This window comes from Oncorhynchus tshawytscha, linkage group LG07 (genome assembly GCF_018296145.1).
Source record: "Oncorhynchus tshawytscha isolate Ot180627B linkage group LG07, Otsh_v2.0, whole genome shotgun sequence".
In the NCBI taxonomy this organism is placed as follows: domain Eukaryota; kingdom Metazoa; phylum Chordata; class Actinopteri; order Salmoniformes; family Salmonidae; genus Oncorhynchus; species Oncorhynchus tshawytscha.
This window is the reverse complement of record NC_056435.1, coordinates 20,842,882-20,867,592: the sequence shown is the minus strand read 5'-3', so window position 1 is coordinate 20,867,592 and position 24,711 is coordinate 20,842,882. Positions and strand designations below refer to the sequence as shown.

At 41.5% G+C, this 24,711-nt stretch overlaps 1 protein-coding gene across 5 annotated transcripts in view; it reads left to right on the top strand.

The window, feature by feature from the left end:
* LOC112254126 (CMP-N-acetylneuraminate-beta-galactosamide-alpha-2,3-sialyltransferase 2) overlaps positions 1-24,412 on the top strand; it is a 28,930-nt gene extending 4,518 nt beyond the window's left edge. The window contains exons 2-9 of one of the 5 annotated variants that reach the window (XM_024426385.2): positions 17,034-17,220; positions 17,356-17,453; positions 17,882-18,800; positions 21,187-21,380; positions 21,911-22,090; positions 23,023-23,068; positions 23,526-23,645; positions 23,753-24,412. In XM_024426385.2, coding sequence (XP_024282153.1) covers positions 18,474-18,800; positions 21,187-21,380; positions 21,911-22,090; positions 23,023-23,068; positions 23,526-23,645; positions 23,753-23,923 — 1,038 coding nt within the window. In that variant the 5' untranslated portion in view covers positions 17,034-17,220; positions 17,356-17,453; positions 17,882-18,473 and the 3' untranslated portion in view covers positions 23,924-24,412. Of the gene's footprint in view, positions 1-17,033; positions 17,221-17,342; positions 17,454-17,481; positions 17,702-17,881; positions 18,801-21,186; positions 21,381-21,910; positions 22,091-23,022; positions 23,069-23,525; positions 23,646-23,752 lie in introns of those variants that run through there. The other 4 variants (XM_024426388.2, XM_042324174.1, XM_024426387.2 and 1 more) reach the window with 4 other exon arrangements.
* The last annotated feature ends 299 nt before the right edge of the window (positions 24,413-24,711 follow it).

Genomic DNA, 24,711 nt, shown 5'->3' with positions numbered 1-24,711 from the left:
CCACCTTGTAGTCTGCCACACTACGGGCGTCTTGATGTAGCTGGAGTTTATGAGCAGCATCTCTTCTGGAAAATGGAGACTCCGCCACAAACTCCTCCAGACTGATGCAGATGACGGATTGTTGCTCCCACACCACCGTAGCCCAGGCGAATGCCCTCCTGGACATCAGCATTGTGATGTACACTATGCTTGAGCTGTCCAAGAGGAACAAATAAGGATGTAGCTCGAAGACGAGGGCACTGGGAGAGAAAGGCCCGGCAGGTTCCAGAATCTCCAGCGTAATGCTCAGGAGGAGGTAAGCGGGGTTCTCGGGACACTGGGGCAGGCTGGAAAGAAGCGCCTCTGGTGATGGCATTGCTTAGGAATTACTGGTGTGGCTTGCTGCCTTGTAGGGAATTGGCAGAATTGCTCCAGCAATGTATTGCACGCCTGGTCATGGTGTTCACAAGGGTATGGAGTCCTTCCATAAGACATTGCAGTAACTCCTTGTGTCTTCCAATGGTGGCTCCTTGCTGGGAGACAGCATTGTGGAGCTGGTCTGCTGGGTCAGTCATGGCCAGTTCGTACTATTAGAACTCAGGATAAGACCCAGATGCAGACAGCTAGAATCACAGATGTTTATTTACCCAAACAGGTGGCAGGCAAAGGACAGGTCAAGGGCAGGCAGAGTTCCGTAATCCAGGGCAGAGTCAATAAGGTACAGAACAGCAGGTAGGCTCTGGGTCAGGGCAGGCAGAGGTTTGTAATTGGGTCAGAGTCAGGTAGGTACAGAACGGCAGGCAGACTCGGGATCAAAGCAGGCAGAATGGTCAGAACTAGGGTGTATAGTGTAGGTGTTCCGGTGTGCAAAATGAGCAGAATAAAATGTTAACCCTCTTTTGTAAACATTAAATTGATTTCTCATTGTATTGATTGGCATAGGTGTGGCTAATTGTGACTGTTCCAGAAGCCCATTAGGTTATTTAGACACTCGTGGTAGCAGCTATATGCTTTTTACTGTACGTTTACAGTATTAAAATAGAACAAATGTTTTATTTTTAAATTACCCTAAGATCGGTCAATGAATCTATGTAAATATGATTTAAATCTGTGCTTCATGACATAGGTACAGGCTAATCATGGTTGACTCAAAATCCATTCCAATTGCCCATTGTATCACAATGTATAGTAGGATACTAACCCACTACAAGGGTCTTTAAATTGCATTGTAAGAAATCCCTCCCAGAATGGGGAAGACGTGATATACTTTTTTGTGTAACCTATCTACCACTAAAAGAGTATATACAAATTACAATGTATCAACTTTGAGTTGCACGTAGCCTACTTGATACAATCATCATTTTTTTCTAAATCTTATTTAGCCTATAGACTATAGGTATAGTTTCAAATTAGTTTCAGAAAAATATTACACAATTATCCATCCTATAAGAGTTATGGGGGATAGTCATCTGTACCATAAAAGCTACGGGAAACCCGCTCTGTGAATGTAGTGTACAGAAAGTTTTCTTGGGGGATCTTGAAAAGCTTGGATGTCCCCGTGAATGAATGTTGACAGAATTGTAGATAACAATATTTTCTATATTTTGTTTAACTTGTCCTTTAGTGGTTAACTAAAAACAAACGGCACCACAGAGGTATCTCGAAGAGTTAATATTAATGAAAGCACTAGTGATATTTTGGTGAATTGTGTTTCCATCACCCTGGCTGATAGAAGTGTCAACAACCTCTGCACAATAAAAACAGTTGCAAGAAGAGGTTAAAGGAAGTGCTCTTCTAGCTCTTCTTCATACACTAAGGAAGAGAACTATAAAAATGAACAGACCCTTAGCTTGAATCTACCATTGTTATTAAAATCAAATCCATTCACTCCTCATCAGCAATGAATGCAAGGCAGATTTTTTTCAGCATCGAAAGCCTTTGAGATGTTCTAATCCGAGTATTAATTAATCTCTCCACACCCCAATGTAAAGGACACATATGCAACTTAAATAATGAAAAAAAGAAAAACGTAACAAAAAACTATTAAATAAAAGACTCAGACTAAAAGATATCATCATATGGACAATGAGGTTAAAACCTTTTGGAGTAAAGAAATTATACCGGCTGTGATGACACCAGCTTTGTCAGTCCACAGTGTTGTGTAACAAATAATGATTTGTCAAGCTCTGTTGAAGAGAACAGGGCCAGTTTTTAAGACTGTCTTTGTTTCTCCCTGGCTGTCACATCAATGCCTACCAAGATAGTTCTCATCTATATTATTCATAGCTGTCTATTTACCACCAAAAACCGTTGCTGGCACTAAGACCGCACTGAACAAGCTGTATAAGGACATAAGCAAACAAGAAAAGGCTCATCCTTTTAGAAGCGGTGCTCCTAGTGGCCGGGGACTTTAATGCAGGCAAACTTAAATCCATTTTATCTAATTTCTACAGGCATGTCACATGTTCAAACAGAGGGGAAAGCAACTCTAGTACACATTTACTCCAACACAGAGATGCATAAAAAGCTATCTCGTCCTCCATTTGGCAAATCTGACCATAATTGTATCCTCCTGATTCCTGCTTACAAGCAAAAACTAAAGCAGGAAGTACCAGTGACTCGCTCAATACGGAATCAAATCAAATCAAATGTATTTATATAGCCCTTCGTACATCAGCTGATGTCTCAAAGTGCTGTACAGAAACCCAGCCTAAAACCCCAAACAGCAAGCAATGCAGGTGTTGAAGCACATTGGGCAAGGAAAAACTCCCTAGAAAGGCCAAAACCTAGGATTATAAACGAGCATGGCCAAGATGTTCAAATGTTCATAAATGACCAGCATGGTCAAATAATAGGTCTGGGACAGGTAGCACGTCCGGTGAACAGGTCAGGATTCCATAGCCGCAGGCAGAACAGTTGAAACTGGAGCAGCAGCACGGCCAGGTGGACTGGGGACAGCAAGGAGTCATCATGCTAGATAGTCCTGAGGCATGGTCCTAGGGCTCAGGTCCTCCGAGAGAGAGAAAGAAAGAGAGAAAGAGAGAATTAGAGAGAGCATACTTAAATTCACACAGGACACCAGATAAGACAGGAGAAGTACTCCAGATATAACAAACTGACCCTAGCCCCCCGACACATAAACTACTGCAGCATAAATACTGGAGCCTGAGACAGGAGGGGTCAGGAGACACTGTGGCCCTATCCGATGATACCCCCGGACAGGGGGGTATTTCAACAGCCTTTCAACTGGCTGTTGAAAGTTGGGACGCTCACGTCCCGAATGGTCCCAGAGGGGTTAACAGCTTCTTAAACTCTCTGGGATGTTCGGGACGGTAGCGTCCCACCTCAACAACAACCAGTGAACGTGCAAGGCGCCAAATTCAAAACAACAGAAATCCCATAATTAAAATTCCTCAAACATACAAGTATTTCACATAATTTTAAAGAGTAACTTGTTGTAAATCCAGCCACAGTCTCCAATTTCAAAAAGGCTTTACGGCGAAAGCACACCAAACGATTATGTACGGTCAAGTACCTAGTCACAGAAAAACAAAGCCATTTTTCCAGCCAAAGAGAGTCACAAAAAGCAGAAATAGAGATAAAATGAATCACTAACCTTTGATGATCTTGATCAGATGACACTCATAGGACTTCATGTTACACAATACATGTATGTTTTGTTCAATAAAGTTCATATTTATATCCAGAAATCGGAGTTTACACTGGCGCCTTACGTTCAGTAGTTCCAAAACATCCGGTGATTTTGAAGAGAGCCACATCAATTTACAGAAATACTCATAATAAACATTGCTAAAAGATACAAGTGTTATGCATGGAATTTTAGATCCCTTTCTCCTTAATGCAACCGCTGTGTCAGATTTCAAAACAGTTTTACTGAAAAAGCACACCATGCAATAATCTGAGTACGGCGTTCAGACAACAAAACAAGCCATACAGATATCCGCCATGTTGTGTAGTCAACAAAGTCAGAAATAGCATTATAAATATTCACTTACCTTTGATGATCTTCATCAGAATGCACTCCCAGGAATCCCAGTTCCACAATAAATGTTTGAGTTGTTCGATAAAGTCCATAATTTATGTCCAAATACCTCCTTTTTGTTCTCGCGTTTAGTACACAATCCAAACTCACGACGCGCAGGCAAGTCAAGGCGAAAGTTCAGACAAAAAGTCATTTTACAGTTCATAGAAACATGTCAAACGAAGTATAGAATCAATCTTTAGGATGTTTTTAACATAAATCTTCAATAATGTTACAACCGGAGAAGTCCTTTGTCTGTAGAAATGCGATGGAACGCAGCACAAACAAGGTTCTAAAGACAGTTGACATCTAGTGGAAGCCTTAGGAAGTGCAATATAGACACTGTATATTTGATAGACAATGACTTGAAAAACTACATACCTCAGATTTCCTACTTCCTGCTTGGATTTTTTTCTCAGGTTTTTGCCTGCTATATGAGTTCCTTTAAACACACAGACATCATTCAAACAGCTTAAGAAACTTTAGAGTGTTTTCTATCCAACTCTACTAATAATATGCATATATTACCAACTGGGCCTGAGTAGCAGGCAGTTTACTCTGGGCACCTTATTCATCCAATGCAGCCCCCCAGTACCAAATAAGTTAACTCTATTTCTTGAACTGCATTGCTGGTTAACGGCTTGTAAGTAAGCATTTCACTGTAAGGTCTACTAGAACTGTTGTATTCAGCGCATGTGACAAAAAATTGATTTTATTTGATTTGAGACTAACGACTCGAGGAAAAGGTAAGAATCTTTGGATTACTATCTAACGTTAGCAAAATTTAGTAATGAATAAATTTGCTGAATTTCTTTAAATTGACAATTCTGTGAACTGTCAAGGCCAGCATCCCGGAGTTGCCTCTTCACTGTTGACGTTGAGACTTGTGTTTTACGGGTACTATTTAATGAAGCTGCCAGTTGAGGACTTGTGAGGCGTCTGTTTCTCAAACTAGACACTCTAATGTACTTGTCCTCTTGCTCAGTTCTGCACCGGGGCATCCCACTCCTCTTTCTATTCTGGTTAGGGCCAGTTTGCGGTGTTCTGTGAAGGGAGTAGTACACAGCACTGTACGAGATCTTCAGTTTCTTGGCAATTTCTCGCATGGAATAGCCTTAATTTCTCAGAGCAAGAATAGACTGACGAGGTTCAGAAGAAAGTTCTTTGTTTCTGGCCATTTTGAGCCTGTAATCAAACCCACAAATGCTGATGCTCCAGATACTCAACTAGTCTAAAGAAGGCCAGTTTTATTGCTTCTTTATTTTATATATTTTTTTATTTTACCTTTATTTAACTAGGCAAATGCTAACATAAAATTAAATATCCCTTTAGTCAGCACAACAGTTTTCAGCTGTGCTAACATAATTGCAAAAGGGTTTTCTAATGATCAATTAGCCTTTTAAAATGATAAACCTGGATTAGCACAATGTGCCATTGGAATACTGATGGTTGCTGATAATGGGCCTCTGCACGCCTATGTAGATATTCCATAAAAAATCTACCGTTTCCTGCTACAATAGTCATTTACAACATTAACAATGTCTACACTGTATTTCTGATCAATTTGATGTTATTTTAATGGATTAAAAATGTGCTTTTCATTAAAAAAAACATGGAAATAAGTGACCCAAAACTTTCGAATGCTAGTGTATGAAATGAGTAAAGCAGTATGTACACATTATTCAAGTGACTGATGTTCCATTATTAAAGTGACCAGTGATTCCATGTCTATGTACTGTATATAGGGCAGCAGCCTCTAAGGTGCAGGGTTGAGTTAACCGGGTGGTAGCTGGCTAGTGATAGCTATTTAACAGTCTAATTTAACAGTCTAATGGCCTTGAGATAGAATAGTAGTACAGTGTTGTACAGTGCATTCAGAAAGTGACTTTCTACACATTTTCTTGTGTTACAGCCTAAATTTAAAATTGATTACATTTTGATTTTTGGTCACTGGCCTGCACACAATACCCCATAATGTCAAAGAGTAATTACATTTTTATTTTTTCAACCCCTTTGTTATAGCAAGCCTAAATAAGTGTAGGAGTAAAAATGTGCTTAAAACTTCTCTAGGATAGGAATTTTGGATGAAAAGCATGCCCAAATTAAACTGCCTGCTACTCATGCCCAGATGCTAAGATATGCATATTACTAGATTTGGATAGAAAACACTCTGAAGTTTCTAAAACTGTTTGAATCATGTCTGTGACTATAACAGAACTTATTTGGCAGGCGAAACCCCAAGGACAAACCATTCAGATCTTTTTTATTAGGTCACTCTCTTTTCCATGAGTTTTCATTGGGAATCCAGATTTCTAAGGGACCTTCTTGCAGTTCCTATCACTTCCACTGGACGTCAACAGTCTTTAGAAATTGGTTGAGGTTTTCCCTTTGAGAAATGAAGAAGTAACACTGTTCAGAATGAGGCTGGAGGGAAGTGTACTATTTGTTGGAGGCGCGCTACACAGAGGCTCGCTACACATTGTTTTCCTCCGGTATGGAACACAGATCATCCCGTCTTCAATTTTATCGATTTTCTACGTAAAAAAAATACCTAAAGTTGTATTACAAAAGTAGTTTGAAATGTTTGGACAAAGCTTACAGGTAACATTTGAGATATTTTGTAGTTACGTTGTGCAAGTTGGAACCGGTGTTTTTCTGGATCAAACGGGTCAAATAAATGTACATTTTGGATATATATCAACGGAATTAATCAAACAAAATGATCATTTGTGATGTTTATGGGACATATTGGAGTGCCAACAGAAGAAGCTCATCAAAGGTAAAGCATGTATGTCTTTATTTCTGCGTTTTGTGTCGCGTCTGGAGGGTTGAAATATGATGGTCTGTGTTTGTTTGCTTGGGTGCTATGCTCAGATAATAGCATCGTTTGCTTTCGCCGAAAAGCATTTTGGAAATCTGACACGTTGGCTGGATTCACAACAAGTGTAGCTTTAATTTGGTATATTGAATGTGTGATTTCATCAATCAATTATTGTAATTTATTTGAATTTGGCGCTCTGCATTTTCACTGGATGTTGGCCAGTTGGGACGCTAGCGTCCCACATATCCCAGAGAGGTTTTAACAAGTCACATAATAGGTTGCATGTGTTTAACATTATTTTTTCATGACTGCCTCATCTCTGTACCCCACAAATACAATTATCTGTAAGGTCCCTCAGTCGAGTAGTGAATTTCAAACACAGATTCAACCACAAAGACCAGAAAGGTTTTCCAATGCTTTGCAAAGAAGGGCACCTATTGCTAGATGGGTCAAAAAAAAGAAGCAGACATTGAATATCCCTTTGAGCATGGTGAAGTTGTCACACCCTGATCTGTTTTCCCTGTCCTTGTTCTTGTCTCCACCCCCCTTCAGGTGTCGCCCATCTTCCCCACTTATCCCCTGGGTATATATACCTGTGTTTTCTGTTTTCATCGTGTTTGCAAAGTCAACCAGTGTTTTTCTCTCAGCTCCTGTTTTTCCCAGTCTCTCTTTTTCTCATCCTCCTGGTTTTGACCCTTGCCTGTCCTGACTCTGAGCCCTCCTGCCTGACCACTCTGCCTGCCCCTGACCTTGTGCCTGCCTGCCGCCCTGTACCGTTTTGGACTCTGCTCTGGCTATGAACTCTTGCCTGTCCCCAACCTGCCTTTTGTCTATCCCTTGGATTATAATAAATACCAGAGCTCAAACCATCTGCCTCCTGTGTCTGCATATGGGTCTCGCCTTGTGTCGTATGATCAATTGCACTTTGGATGGTGTATCAATAGATCCAGTCACTACAAAGATACAGGCATCCCTCCTAACTCAGTTGCCAGAAAGAAATTAAACCGCTCAGGGATTTCACCATAAGGCCAAAGGTGACTTTAAAAACAGTTACAGATTGTAGTGGCTGTGATAGGAGAAGGCTAAGGACGGATCGACAACATTGTAGTTACTTACAATACTAATCTAAATGACAGAGTGAAAAGAAGGAAGCCTGTACAGAATACAAATATTCCAAAACATGCATCATGTTTGCAACAAGGCACTAAAGTAAAACTGCAACAACAAAACATTGGCAAAGAATGAACGTTTTGTCCTGAATTCAAAATGTTATGTTTGGGTCCAATCCAATACAACACATTATTGTGTACCACTCTCCATATTTTCAAGCATAGTGGTGGCTACATCATGTTATGAGTATGCTTGTAATCATTAAGGATTGGGGAGTTTTTCTGAATAAAAAATACATGGAATGAAGCTAAGCACAGGCAAAGTCCTAGAGGAAAACCTTGTTCAGTGCACTTTCCACCAGACACTGGGAGATTAAATCCCCTTTCAGGTGGACAATACCCTAAAACACAAGGCTAAATATACAATAGAGTTGCTTACCAAGAAGACGGTGAACGTTCCGAGTTATATTTATGACTTACAGTGCTGTGAAAAAGTATTAACTAGGCAAGTGATTTTATCTATTTTTGCATATTTTTGATACTGATCTTCAACCAAAACCTATTAGAGAAAGAGAAACTGAGTAAAAAAATATTAAAATATATTTATATTATTTAATTACGCAATGCCAAAATTCCTCTGTTTGAAAAAGTAATTTACACAATGGGAAAAACCTTATACCCAAGCTCAAACATGGAGTTGGTAGTGTGAGGGTTTGGGGATGATTTGGTACCTCAGGACCTGGGCGAATTGCCTTGAGGCCTCTTAAAACTTATTCGGGATCGGTGTCCCTTCCATGGGACGGTTGAGCTAACGAAGGCTAATGCCATTAGCATGAGGTTGTAAGTAACAAGAAAATATCCCAGGATATAGACATATCTGATATTGGCAGAGCGAATAAATTCTTTTAATCTAACGGCACTGTCCAATATACAAATAAAATCAAATCAAAGTTTATTTGTCATGTGCGCTGAATACAACAGTGAAATGCTTACTTACAGGCTCGAACCAATAGTGCAAAAAAATGTATTAGGCGAACAATAGGTAAGAAAATAAATAAAAACCACATTAAAAAGATAGTGAAATATAACAGAAGCGAGGCTATATACAGCGGCGAAGCTATAAAAGTAGTGAGGCTGCATACAGACACCGGTTAGTCAGGCTAATTGAGGTAGTATGTACATGAATGTATAGTTACAGTGACTATGCATAAATGATAAACAGAGTATCAGCAGCGTAAAAAAGGGGTTGGGGAGGCCCACAACGCAAATGGTCAGGGTAGCCATTTGATTACCTGTTCAGGAGTCTTATGGCTTGGGGGTAAAAACTGTTGAGAAGCCTTTTTGTCCTAGACTTAACACTCCAGTAGCGATTGCAATGCGGTACTAGAGAGAACAGTCTATGACTGGGGTGGCTGGGGTCTTTGACAATTTTTAGGGCCTTTCTCTGACACCGCCTGGTGTAGAGGTCCTGGATTGCAGGCAGCTTAGCCCCAGTGATGTACTGGGCCATACGCACTACCCTCTGTGGTGCCTTGAGGTTGGAGGCCGAGCAATTGCCGTACCAGGCAGTGATGCAACCAGTCAGGATGCTCTCGATGTTGCAGCTGTAGAACCTTTTGAGGATCTCAGGACCCATGCCAAATCTTTTCAGTCTCCTGAGGGGGAACAGGCTTTGTCGTGCCCTCTTCACGACCGTCTTGGTGTGTTTGGACCATTCTAGTTTGTTGGTGATGTGGAAACCAAGTAACTTGAAGCTCTCAACCTGCTCCACTACAGCCCCGTCGATGAGAATGAGGGCGTGCTCAGTCCTTCTTTTCCTGGTGTCCACAATCATCTCCTTAGTCTTGGTTACGTTGAGGGATAGGTTGTTATTCTGGCACCACCCGGCCAGGTCTCTGACCTCCTCCCTATAGGCTGTCTCATCGTTGTCGGTGATCAGGCTGTTGTGTTGTCTGCAAACTTAATGATGGTGTTGGAGTCGTGCCTGGCCATGCAGTCGTGGATGAACAGGGAGTACAGGAGGGGAGCACGCACCCCTGGGGGACTCCAGTGTTGAGGAGCAGCGTGGCAGATGTGTTGCTACCTACCCTCACCACCTGGGTGCGGCCCGTCAGGAATTCCAGGATCCAGTTGCAGAGGGAGGTGTTTAGTCCCAGGATCCTTAGCTCAGTGATGAGCTTTGAGGGTGCTATGGTGTTGAACTCTGAGCTGTAGTCAATGAATAGCATTCTCACATAGGTGTTCCTTTTGTCCAGGTGGGACAGGGCAGTGTGGAGTGCAATAGAGATTAGAGGTCGACCGATTATGATTTTTCAACCCCGATACCGATTTATTGGAGGACCAAAAAAAGCCGATACCGAATAAAATCCGATACATCAATAAAATCAATTTAGCCTCAAATAAATACTGAAACATGTTCAATTTGGTTTAAATAATGCAAAAACAAAGTGTTGGAGAAGAAAGTAAAAGGGCAATATGTGCCATGTAAGAAAGGTAACATTTAAGTTCCTTGCTCAGAACATGAGAACATATGAAAGCTGGTGGTTCCTTTTAACATGAGTCTTCAATATTCCCAGGTAAGAAGTTTTAGGTTGTAGTTATTATAGGAATTATAGGACTATTTCTCTCTATACCATTTGTATTTCATTAACCTTCGACTATTGGATGTTCTTATAGGCACTTTAGTATTGCCAGTGTAACAGTATAGCTTTCTCTCCTCGCTCCTACCTGGGCTCGAACCAGGAACACAACGACAACAGCCACCCTCGAAGCAGCGTTACCCATGCAGAGCAAGGGGAACAACCACTCCAGTCTCAGAGTGAGTGACATTTGAAACGCTATTAGCGCGCACCCCGCTAACTAGCTAGCCATTTCACATCGGTTACACCAGCCTAATCTCGGGAGTTGATAGTCTTGAAGTCATAAACAGCAGAGCTGCTGGCAAACGCACGAAAGTGCTGTTTGAATGAATACTTACGAGCCTGCTGCTGCCTACCATCACTCAGTCAGACTGCTCTATCAAATCATAGACTTAGTTATAACATGATAACACACAGAAATACGAGCCTTAGGTCATTAATATGGTCGAATCCGGAAACTATCATCTCGAAAACAAGATGTTTATTCTTTCAGTGAATTACGGAACCGCTCCGTATTTTATCTAACGGGTGGCATCCATAAGTCTAAATATTCCTGTTACATTGCACAACCTTCAATGTTATGTCATAATTACGTAAAATGCTGGCAAATTAGGTGGCCCAAACTGTTGCATGACTCTGCGTGCAATGAACGCAAGAGAAGTGACACAATTTTACCTGGTTAATTTTGCCTGCTAACCTGAATTTCTTTTAGCTAAATATGCAGGTTTAAAAATATATACTTCTGTGTATTGATTTTAAGAAAGGCATTGATGTTTATGGTTAGATACACATTGGAGCAACGATACGCACCGCATCGATTATATGCAACGCAGGACACGCTAGATAGACTAGTAATATCATCAACCATGTGTAGTTAACTAGTGATTAGGATTTATTGTTTTTTATAAGATAAGTTTAATGCTAGCTAGCATTGGCTACTGCATTCGCTTAACAGGCAGTCTCCTCGTGGATTGCAAATGTAAATCAGGTGGTTAGAGCGTTGGACTAGATAACTGTTAGGTTGCGACAAGGTGACAAGGTAAAAATCTATCGTTCTGCCCCTGAACGAGGCAGTTAACCCACCGTTCCTAGGCCGTCATTGAGAATGTGTTATTTTTTCCAATTGTTAGTAGCTACTATCTTGCCTCATCGCTACAACTCCCGTACGGGCTCGGGAGAGACGAAGGTTGAAAGTCATGCGTCCTCCGATACGCAACCCAACCACTGAAGCACTGCTTCTTAACACAGCGCGCATCCAACCTGGAAGCTAACCGCACCAATGTGTCGGAGGAAACACCGTGCGCCTGGCGACCTTGGTTAGCGTGCACTGCGCCCGGCCCGCCACAGGAGTCGCAGGTGATGAGACAAGGATAACCTTACCAGCCAAACCCTCCCTAACCCAGACGACGCTAGGCCAATTGTGTGTCGCCCAACAGACCTCCTGGTTGCGGCCGGTTACGACAGAGTCTGGGCGCGAACCCAGAGTCTCTGGTGGCACAGCTGGCACTGCAATACAGCGCCCTTAACCACTGAGCCACCCAGGAGGCCCAAGAATGTGTGCTTAACTGACTTGCCTAGTTAAATAAAGATGAAATAAAGGTGTAAAAAAAATGCGTGAAATCGGTGTCCAAAAATACCGATTTCCGATTGTTATGAAAACTTGAAATCGTCCCTAATTAATCGGCCATTCCGATTAATCGGTCAACCTCTAATAGAGATTGCATCATCTGTGGATCTGTTGGTGCGGTATGCAAATTTAAGTGGGTCTAGGGTTTCTGGGATAATGGTGTTGATGGGAGCCATTACCAGCCTTTCAAAGAACTTCATGGCTACGGACGTGAGTGCTACAGGTCTGTAGTATTTTAGGCAGGTTGCCGTCGTGTTTTTGGGCACAGGGACTATGGTGGTCTGCTTGAAACATGTTGGTATTACAGACTCAATCAGGGACATGTTGCAAATGTCAGTGAAGACACCTGCCAGTTGGTCAGCACATGCCCGGAGCATACGTCCTGGTAATCTGTCTGGCCCCGCAGACTTGTGTACCTGTTTAAAGGTCTTACTCACGTCGGCTACGGAGAGCGTGATCACACAGTCGTCTGGAACAGCTGATGCTCTCATGCATGCCTCAGTGTTGCTTGCCTCGAAGCGAGCTTAGACATGATTTAGCTCGTCTGGTATGCTCGTGTCACTGGGCAGCTCGTGGCTGTGCTTCCCTTTGTAGTCTGTAATAGTTTGCAAGCCTTGCCACATAAGACAAGCATCGGAGCCGGTGTTGTATGACTCAATCTTAGCCCTGTATTGACGCTTTGCCTGTTTGATGGTTTGTCGCAGGGCATAGCAGGATTTCTTGTAAGCTTCTGGGTTATAGAGTCCCGCACCTTGAAAGTGGCAGCTCTACCCTTTAGCTCAGTATGAATGTTGCCTGTAATCCATGGCTTCTGGTTGGGGTATGTATGTACAGTCACTGTGGGGATGACGTCCTCAATGCACTTATTGATAAAGCCAGTGACTGATGTGGTGTACTTCTCAATGCCATCGGAAGAACCATGTTCCAGTCTGTGATAGCGAAACAGTCCTGTAGTTTAGCATCTGCTTCATCTGACCACTTTTTTATAGACTGAGTTGCTGGTGCTTCCTGCTTTAATTTTTGCTTGTAAGCAGGAATCAGGAGGATGGAGTTTTGGTCGGATTTACCAAATGGAGGGCGAAAGAGAGCTTTTTACGTGTCTCTGTGTGTGGAGTACAGGTTATCTAGAATTGTTTTCCCTCTGGTTGCACATTTAACCTGTTGATAGAAATTTGGTAGAACTAATTTAAGTTTCTCTGCATTAAAGTCTCCGGCCACTAGGAGCTTATTTCCTTATACAGCTGACTGAGTGCGGTCTTAGTGCCAGTATCTGTCTGTGGTGGTAAATAAACAGCCACGAAAAGTATAGCTGAAAATTCTCTAGGCAAGTAGTGTGGCCTGCAATTTATCACAATATATTCTACTTCAGGTGAGCAAAATCTAGTGACTTCCTTAGATTTAGTGCACCAGCTGTTGTTTACAAATATGCACAGACCGCCCCCCCCCTCATCTAACCTGAGTGTGCTGTTCTATGTTGCTGGTGCAGCGTATATCCCGCTAGCTGAATATCCACGTCGCCATTCAGCCACGATTCCGTGAAACGTAGGATATTAGTTTTTGATGTCCAGTTGGTAGGATATTCGTGATCATACCTCATCTAATTTATTGTCCAATGTTTGCACAATGGCGAGTAATTTTGACGGTAACAGCTTTCCCACTCGCCTCCTGCGGGTCCTCACGAGGCATCCCGCTCTGTGTCCTCTATACCTGCGTCTCCTAATCTTGCAAATAATGGGGATGTTGGCCCTGTCGGGTGTTTGGAGAATGTCCTGTGCTTCCTGCTTGTTGAATAATCCGAGGTGAGTGATCGCTGTCCTGATATCCAGAAGCTCTTTTTTTGCCGTAAGATACGGTTGCAGAAACATTATGTACAAAATAAGTTACAAATAACGTGAAAAAACCCCACATAGCACAATTGGTTGGGAACCCGTAAAACTGCTGCCATTTCTTCCGGTAACATTGGAAGTAGCTATTACAGTGAAAGAATACCATGCTATTGTTTGAGGAGAGTGCACAATTTTTTTACATGAAAAGTTATTTGTAAACAAATTATGCACATTTGGGCAGTCTTGAACAGAAATGCAATTGGTCATTTGATGAGGCTAAAACTTTGCACATATACTGATTCCATCTAGTGGCCAAAATATAAATTGCACCTGTAAATTGCACATCAATACATTATGGCCTTTCTCTTGCATTTCAACAATGATGGTACAAAAAAATACAAAATAAAGTTTTTTTTTCTTTGTACTATCTTTTACCAGATCTAATGTGTTATATTCTACTGCATTCCTTTCACATTACCATAAACGCAGTGTTTCCTTTCAAGTGGTACCAAGAATATGCATATCCTTGCTTCAGGGCCTGAGCTACAGGCAGTTATATTTGGGTATGTCATTTTAGGCAAACATTTAAAAAAAGGGGCTAATCCTTAATAGAAGTAACCATGAATTCTGATCTGTATCAGAGAATTCTACAGGAGAATGTCAGGCCATCCATCTGTGGGCTGAAGCGCAGATGGGTATTTCAGCAAGACAATGATCCAAAACACATAATCAAGTCTACATATAAATGGTTAAAATGCAACACTTTTTAAGTTTTGGAATGGCTTAGTCAATGTCCAGACCTAATCCCACTTGAGATGTCTAGCAGAATTAAGGCAGTTATACAATTTTAAATCCATCAGTTACCAAATGTGGAAAAGTAGTAGTCATGGCAAGGGGCCTAAACAGCTACCCTGGGGAATTCCTGCTTCTACCTGGATTATGTTTGAGAGGCTTCCATTAAAGAACACCCTCTATGTTCTGTTAGACATATAACTCTTTAACCACATTATAGCAGGCAGTGTAAAGCCATAACACATCAGTTAATTCCAGCAGCAGACTATGATCGATAATGTCAAAAGCTGCGTTGAAGTCTAACAAGCCCCCACAATCATTTTATCATACATTTCTCTCAGGCAATCTTCAGTCATTTGTGTAAGTGCTGTGCTTGTTGAGTGTCCTTTTCTATATGTGTGTTGAAAGTCTGTTGTCAATTTGTTTACTGGAAATAGCATTGTATCTTGTCAAACACAAATTTTTCCAGAAGTTTGTTAAGGGTTGGTAACAGGCTGATTGGTCGGATATTTGAGCCAGTAAAGGGGGCTTTTCTATTCTTGGGTAGCAGAATGACTTTAGCTTCCCTCCAGGCCTGAGGGCACACACTTTCTAGTAGGCTTAAATTGAAGATGTGGCAAATAGGAGTGGCAATATCGTCCACTATTATCCTCAGTAATTTTCCATCCAGATTGTCAGACCCGGTGGCTTGTCATTGTTGATAGACAACAATAATGTTGTGACAGGACTTGAAACAAGCGGTAAAAACATGCTTGAAAACCCACAAATGTGACTGAGTTAAAGCAGTTCTGCATGCAAGAGTGGGCCAAAATTCCTCCAGAGCGATGTGAGAGACTGACCAACAACTTTGTTTATTTTATATAATTGAACCTTTATTTAACTAGGCAAGTCACTTAAGAACAAATTCTCATTTACAATGACGGCCTACCAAAAGGCAGAAGGCCTCCTGCGGGGACGGGGGCCTGTGATTAAAATAAATAAATCAATAAATACATATAAATATAGGACAAAACACACATCACAGCAAGAGAGACAACACAACACTACATAAAGAGAGACCTATAAGACAACAACATAGCAAGGCAGAAACACACGACAACACATCATGGTAGAAACTCAACATAACAACAACATAGTAGCAACACAACATGGTAGCAGCACAAAAAATGAAACAAAAATTATTGTGCACAGACAACAGCACAAAGGGCAAGAAGGTAGAAACAACAATACATCACACAAAGCAGCCACAACTGTCAGTAAGAGTGTCCATGATTGAGTCTTTGAATGAAGAGATTGTGATAAAACTGTGCAGTTTGAGTGTTTGTTGCAGCTTGATTCAGTCACTAGCTGCAGCGAACTGAAATGAGGAGCGACCCAGGGATGTGGAAGTATTTGGTTGCAGTCATTGCAGCTAAAGGTGGGACAACTTTATTAAGTGTAAGGGAGCAATTACTTTTTCACACATGGGAATTGAGTGTTGCGTATCTTTGTTAATTCAATAAATAAAATAATTCTATATATTTTCTGGTTATTTGTTAACTCAGGTATCTAATATTAGGTTTTGTTTGAAGATTTGATAACATTCAGTATAAAAAATATGCCTAAAAATAGATACAATCAGGAAGGGGGCAAATACTTTTCCACAGCACTTTAAATCTACTTTAAAATCTATGGCATTACCTGAAAATGAGCTTTAAGAATTTTGCATAGACCAATGGGCTAATGTTTGGCACAGTCCAGGAGTGGAAAGCTCTTACAGATTTACCTAGAAAAGACTCGGTGCTGTAATCACTGCCAAAAGTGCTTCTACAAAGTATTGATATGGGGTATTGTGTGTAGAAAAATTAAACCATTTTGAATTCAGGCTGTAACACAACAAAGTTATGAATACTTTCTGAAGGCACTGTAGCTACTCCTTTTAAGCATATGTGTATATGCCTTGGCACATACAAAGCAGACTCTGCTGTGATGCCCTGTGTGTATCCCTATGTGGGTGTTCTCTCTCTTGCCCTGCCATTGTAATTCAGGATTTACTGGCTTCATTTGATTGAATAATGAATGTGAAGCGTCTGGGCCTGGGTCTTTTGTTGTGCTGTTCTGAGGATAAGATGCAGGGATGTTTGTTCTGCACCAGGACCAGACAGGCAGACAGACATGCAGGCAGGGATACACTGATATGATCTCATCTCATCTAACAGAACTCTTCCACTGCATCAGCTGACGATCAGCTGATCCCTGGGAATTCTCCCTCCAACCCCTCCTCTCTCGGATTCTATAACCACTGTGTCTTTAGTTTGGCAGCCAAGTGGGGAGTCTCTGTTGCTAATATCCAGAGGCAGCAGGATCCCAGTGAGGGAAGTCAGCAGGCTGGCTTATGCAATGCAAGTGAGTTCAATGCAAGTGATTCTGCACCCCTGGTGTCACTGAGTCTGGCCCCAATGAGGGGGGATATTGCATCTATGGGAGATGCATTAATGCAGGGCCAGCATGTGACTTTATTTATAAACTTGTGTGTTGCAGAGTGGACGCTCAGGCTCAGTTGCGTGCCTCAGCGAGAGGCAACAGTTGTTTTGGCTTTCCACTCCTTCGATGGTAGTGTTGTGCTCTGGGAACTCAAGGTGAAGAAAACAGGCTGCACGTTAACAGTTCTGCTGAATTTCCTCTTTCTGCACACACAGGAAGAGGGGTACTAACAACAGAAGTTTTACAGCCAATAGGTTGATTCTGTTACATTTGTGCAAGCTTTGATATCGATCGTGCTGATAAGAAGTGGAGTTAGTACTGAGCGCATATATTCAGTGCAAATACTGTAAATACCAGATGGCCATGCACACAGTATATTTTTGATGGATGTTTTCAAGATACGGTATGTATTTAGCCCTACATTGATGGGCAGTTTATCAAAAGCTGCCGTTGACTGTTCAGTATGTGGCTCTTGGAGTATTGATTTCTCTCCCCATCTCCTATTTGTTACGTAAGCAGCATGGTTGATGTTGATTTTGTTTTCTGAATCGTTGCATTGATGCTGTGTGTTTGTGTCTTCTAGAAGCAGGAAGCTGTGCAGTGCATTCAGACCGGAGCTCTGGAGAGAAACATGGAGGTTTTACCAATGAGAGGCCTTCTTTAGGCTTGGGTAGGGAATTTGGAAACCGAAGGCTATATGTTTCCCTTCCTCTTTTACATTTCCTTGCCGATTGCCTTGAGCAGAGCAAGGCAGTCTCACTTGTAAGCGGCAGACAACATTTTTGGGTCGAATTGTTTCATGGGACTTATTCTCCTCGATCAACTGGGACACATCAGGCCAGGGTCAAAATCCAGCTAACACCCTCTTTCCTTTATAAACTCAGGTATCAACCAATTCTTCTGCATGTTTGTGTTACCTGTGATTTTAAGAAGTGTGACATCTCTCTGGCTGGGACAGCAGGGAGATAGAACATCAGGAAGTAGTTGCTGAATGTTTCTGGTTCTTACCTTTGAATCCAGAATCACTAAGTATATAAGCCAAGACAATAACACTGGACTGCCTAAGTTGGGTTCCACCACTGAAACTCCTGGTGCCAACGCCTATCACTGGACTGCCTTTTCCCCAGGGCACTGACTGTACACCTCTCTACCTACCTACCTCACAACGTCCGGTCATGCTTTTCAAGAGGAAGTTGTGCTTGTTTTCTCTGTTTGGTGGGATTCTCTTTGTCATGATCACCATTCAGAAGAACAACATCCTGTCTATGACTTTGATGGAGACCCATGCCACCTCCAGGACTGTGCCAGGGCCCGCTGTTAACCGAACATGGGCAACACCCAGTGCCACGGTGCTCAGTCCAGACAGGATATGTGAGTGCCCATCCTGCACAGCGGACATTAAGTTTTCTGCGTGGTTCGCTCAGCACTATGACCCCCAGCAGCAGCCCTTCCTCACAGACAGAGACAACAACATGGACCCCCTGGCCCTGAAGTGGTGGCTGGTAAGACCATTACTATTGATGACAGGGGCCAAAGACTCTGACCATGTATGTGGCCAAATACTGTCAACTTATTGTTAAAGATGTAGGACCACACAGCAAAAATTCTGTATATTGTAACAAAAATGACAGAAAGTATCTCTGACACTTTCCCAAATAATATATCTGTACATTATTAGAAGTACATCAGTACAATGTAATACATTTCTACTTAGTAATGATAGTAATAATGTAGTATTACATTGATCGCCCCCCCATTGTATTACTATATATATAGTAACCATTGTTCAATAATAAGTCATTTGAAAAGAATTCAAGGTACAGTGCCTAGTGAAAGTCTACAAACCCCTTGCACAGTCGACATTTTGTTGCCTTAAAATGTTATCATAGGGAAAACATGTTTTTAGAACTTTTAGCAATTATGTAATTTACATAAATATTCACACCCTTGAGTCAATACATGTTAGAATCACCTTTGGCTGTGATTACAGCTGTGAGTCTTCCTGGGTAAGTCTAAGAGCTTTGCATACCAAGATTGTACAATATTTGCACATTATTCATGACGTTGAATGTTGATCATCGCTAAACAGCCATTCTCAAGCCTTTCCATAGATTTTCAATCTGACTTATGTCAAAATTGTAACTATGCCATTCAGGAACATTCAATGTCATCTTGGTAAGCAACCCCAGTGTATAATTGACCTTGTGTTTTGGGTTATTGTCCTGCCGAAAGGTGAATTTATCTCCCAGTGTCTGTTGGAAAGCAAGCTGAACCAGGTTTTATCTAGGATTTTGCCTGTGCTTAGCTTTATTCTGTTTCTTCCCCCCCCAAAAAAACTCCCTATTCCTTGCCGATGACAAGCATAACCATAACATTATGTAGCCACCACCATGTTTGAAGATATGAAGAGTGGTACTCAGTGATGTCTTGTGTTGTTGATCCGTCCTCAGTTTTCTCCTATCACAGTCATTAAACTCTTAACAGTTTTGACGTCACCATTGGCCTTATGGTGAAATCCCTGAGCGGTTTCCTTCCTCTTGCAACTGAGTTAGAAGGGATGCCTGTGTCTTTGTAGTGACTGGGTGTATTGATACACCATCCAAAGTGTAATTATTAACTTCATCATGCTCAAAGGGATATTCAATGTCTGCTTTTTTTATTATCTTTACCCATCTACCAATAGGTGCCCTTCTTTGCGAAACACTGAAAAACCTCCCTGGTCTTTGTTTGAAATTCACTGTTCGATTGTGGGGTACAGAGATGAGGTAGTCAATCAAAAATCATGTTAAACACTATTAATGGACACAGAGTGAGTCCATATGACTTAGTCTGTGACTTGTTAAGCAAATGTTTACTCCTGAACTTATTTAGGCTTGCCATAACAAAGGGGTTGAATATGTATTGGCTCAAGACATTTTAGCTTTTCATTTGTATTATTAATTTGTACAGATGTCGAAAACAACACTTTGACATTATGGGGTATTGTCTGTAAGCCAGCGACACAAAATCTCAATTTAATCCATTTTAAATTCAGGCTAGAACACAACAAAATGTGGAAAAAGTATATACTCTCTGCTCTAAGAGTTGTGCAAAGTCGGTCGGATATTATTTCAAAATATTCACAGTAGTAATAGCTGAAAATAGTGCTTCCACCAAGTATTTGAAAATGTGGAGTAGGTTGTGTAGATCTTTGGGAAACAATATCAAATGTAATCCCTTTTTAGATGTAATTTTAAGGCAGCAAAATGTAAAGATCATGCAAGGTGTGTGTAGACTTTCACTAAGCACTGTATATGGATCTGTAATGTATGTATTCCCAGATATACTCGCCAATTATCATTTTATTCATATGAGGAATTTAGGGCTCTATTTAATCTTTATCGCTGAAGCGTTAGAAATTCAACGGCAACTTCCAATCGGGACGACATATGCAGCGTTTACCGCGAATGCAGTCTCCACTAATGCTGAATTTTACATTTCTCTCACACACACACACACACACACACACGCACACACACACACACACACACACACACACACACACACACACACACACACACACACACACACACACACACACACACACACACACACACACACACACACACACAGTTTTGGTCTGCTAAGAATGCCATGCCAAAATTGTTAGTAAGATGGCCACAAAGAGGCTGGCTGGTTATGAAGGGGCACATTTAACACAAGGCCTCCCTCTGGAGCTGCCAAAATTAGAATCTATTTAGTCTGGTGATTTCCTGAGTACTGAATATTAAAAGGACCCTTGTATATTGCCCTGTTTTTGTTTGTTGGTAGCCAAAGGAGAGCACAGGCATTATTCCTGTGAGATATTGTTGTTCCACATCTAAAGTGAGTTTTGAACATTCCCGTCAGGCTTTGCAGCGGTCCACCGATGAGCGTACGATATACGAGGTGATCCAGAAGATGTTCCAGGTCATCGCTCCCCCCGCCAGGGATGTCCAACCCAAACAAGCTCAATGCAAGAATTGTGCAGTGGTGGGGAACTCAGGAAACCTGCTGGGCTCTCAATATGGCTCCTTGATAGACTCCCATAACAGTGTCATAAGGTATGGCCCAGAGAAAACATGACCCAACGCAGACAACACAATCAATCAAACATTCAAAACAACCATTAACAGACAAAACAACCACAATAGAAAATCCAAAGAATCTTGCTTCTCACACACAACACCAACATAGTCTAAAAAGCGAGAGCAGGCATTACACAAACCCATCACTGCCATGATCCAAACAACCCACCGCTATTCACATTGGCAGGATTAGGCAATAATGAGCCTGATGAACTGCAGTGACCAGGCTTCAGTTCCAGACACGCAACAAACCACCTGACCCAATTACCTCATCTCCTGAAACCAGTGAGGCATATCGCATGAGCTCAATCAACACCATAATTAGTTAACTATTGGTTAAGTCAGGTGGTTGACTGACTGTCTGGAATGAATGGATACAGTACACTACAGCGCAGTAGCTGCAGGGTTACCATGTTAATAAATCTAATACAGTGTCTGATTGTTATCTCACACACCATACATGACATGCCTGTGAGCTGAAGCAATGTTCTCGCTTTGCTGTCAAGAATGAATAAAGCCACCACATTAGGGTTCGAGGTGGACGTGGGCAACAGAACGACACACCACTTCATGTACCCTGAGAGTGCAGTGGACATCGGCCCTGGGGTCCACCTCGTCCTGCTGCCCTTTAAACTCCGTGATCTACAGTGGGTAGCCAGCGCCCTGTCGACGGGAGAGATCAAAACGTAGGTCTACTCTACGCCAATTACAAGCTTTTTCTGTCACTTCCCAAATTGCAGTAGCTGCATTTGTGCACTCAACTGACTACTGCATGGTATTCGTCTGACTGACTAAAACAGATGGCGTAGTTAATTGTTGACAATTGTTGACCTTGATCTTGTCTTAGGGCTCTATTCAATCAGATCCACTTAAGCCGACATCCACATAGTGGTGTCTGATCTGTCATATCCACAAAGCTGACATTGCCTTTGGCTGCATTAAGAGTCGCATTAAGAGAAATCCCATGCAGTCTTGTTGACAAGTTCGATCACTGGAATGTGAGGTGTAAACTACACCTCGACTAGGCTGATATAAATCCTCATGATTTAGTTTAATGATTTTCTTTTTGAGTGCCATTATTTCTAAATAGTCTACACTTTCTCGTTCTGGACTTCTAACGTGAGTGGGATGGATGTGGCTTTGTGACAATGATCAAGACCAGCTGCTCACAGATTTGACAGCTCCAACATAGTCACACCTCCACTACAGTATGTAGGCTATCGCCGGTTACCACTTGATCTGATTGAATCTAGGCCCCAGTCTGTTTTTAATGTTTTTTATTATTTACATTTTATTTCACCTTTATTTAACCAGGTAGGATAGTTGAGAACAAGTTCTCATTTGCAACTGCGACCTGGCCAAGATAAAGCAAAGCAGTTCAACAACACAGAGTTACACATGGAATAAACAAACATACAGTCAATAATACAGTAGAAAAATCTATATACAGTATGTGCAAATGAGGTATGTGACAGTTGTCTTTGTTGTGTAAATTTTTACTGTTCCGCTTTAATCGTGACAAATGTTTGGCATTGTAAATGAGAACTGTTCTCAACTGACCCACCTGGTTAAATAAATAAAACTATTTTATTGTTGTTTTCCTTTCATGTTTCTTCAGGACATACATGAGGGTGAAAGATCGAGTACGGGCTGACAAGGATAAGGTAAGTCTCGTCATTTACTTGACAAAATGTTGACTGCGGCGCCATACAGGTTGCAAAATAGTTGAAAAGAGTTTGTGATGTGCCAATTCCATGGCACATGGTTTATGAACTGATACGCAAAAACAACACTTGATTCAAAACTTAGTGTTATTCAATTTAAATGATTGTACAAAATTCTGAAAACATGATTTACAATGTAAACTTACTATCTATCTACAGAAATGTTATGTATATCAAAATATCAAATAACTTGATTTTTGCAATGCAATTACTGTGAAAAATCTAATCAAAACTCCATTTATGTCAAATGTGTGTAGAATGTACTGTACATGTAACAAAAGAAAAAGCTGAAAAAACATGTTTATTTTTAATTTTTTATTGTCATTTTGGATGAAAACATTGAATTATTAATGCTTTTTGTGTGTTGCGTTACAGCTAATCACCCTCTTGTTTGCAGGTAATGGTGATAAATCCAGCATTCTTTAAGTACACCCACGACCGGTGGACAGAGCGCCATGGCAGATACCCATCCACGGGCATGCTGGCCATAATATTTGCCCTGCACATCTGCGATGAGGTGTGTATCCTTTGATATCAAGAGCCGTATCTTTGGTATGAGAAGCCTGGTTGAAAGTAAACAGAATGCTAATAACACTAGTAATGCTAATGCTAATGCCTCTACAGGTGTCGGTATTTGGCTATGGAGCCGATCAACATGGGAACTGGCATCACTACTGGGAGGAAAACAAGTACGGCGGCGCGTTTAGGAAAACCGGAGTCCACCATGCTGATTTTGAGATGGAGGTTATCCAAAAGCTTGACACAGAGGGCAAAATTAAGCTGCACAGGAGATGAGAATGAGCAGGGGTGGTGTGTACAGGATGAAGCCATTAGAGTGTAGTGGTCTGGTGGTCAGAGACAGTCAAATATGTGCCCTGCTCTCTGCAACTAGTGCCTATGAGCAACACAAACAACCAAAACCACAAACGGGAGTCCTCAAACCACAACAAAAACTTGAATCATGTACATTGCCTTCAGAAACTATTCATACCCCTTGACTTATTCCACATTTTGTTGTGTTACAGCCTCAGAGATCTACAGAGAGTTGTGGGATCTTATATAGACAGATGTGTTTCTTTCCAAATCCTGAATTGGCCACAGGTTGACTTCAATCAAGTTGTATTGACATCTCGAGGATGATCAAAAGAAATTGGATGCACTGGATGTACCTGAGCTCAATTTGGAGTTTCATAGCAAAACGGTGTGAATACTTACAGTGCCTTCGGGAAGTATTCAGACCCCTTGACTTTTTCCACATTTTGTTACCGCCTTATTCAAAAATGTATTATTCCCCCCCCCCATCAATCTACACACAATACCCCATAATGACAAAGCAAATTTATAAAAAATGAAACTGAAATATTACATTTACGTAAGTATTCAGACCCTTTACTCAGTATTTTGTTGAAACACCTTTGGCAGCGATTACAGCATTGATTATTCTCGGGTATGACGCAACAAGCTTGGCACACCTTTAATGGGGTGTTTCTCCCATTCTTCTCTGCAGATCCTCTCAAGCTCTGTCTTGTTGGATGGGGAGCTTGCTGCACAGCTATTTTATGGTCTATCTAGAGATGGTCGAT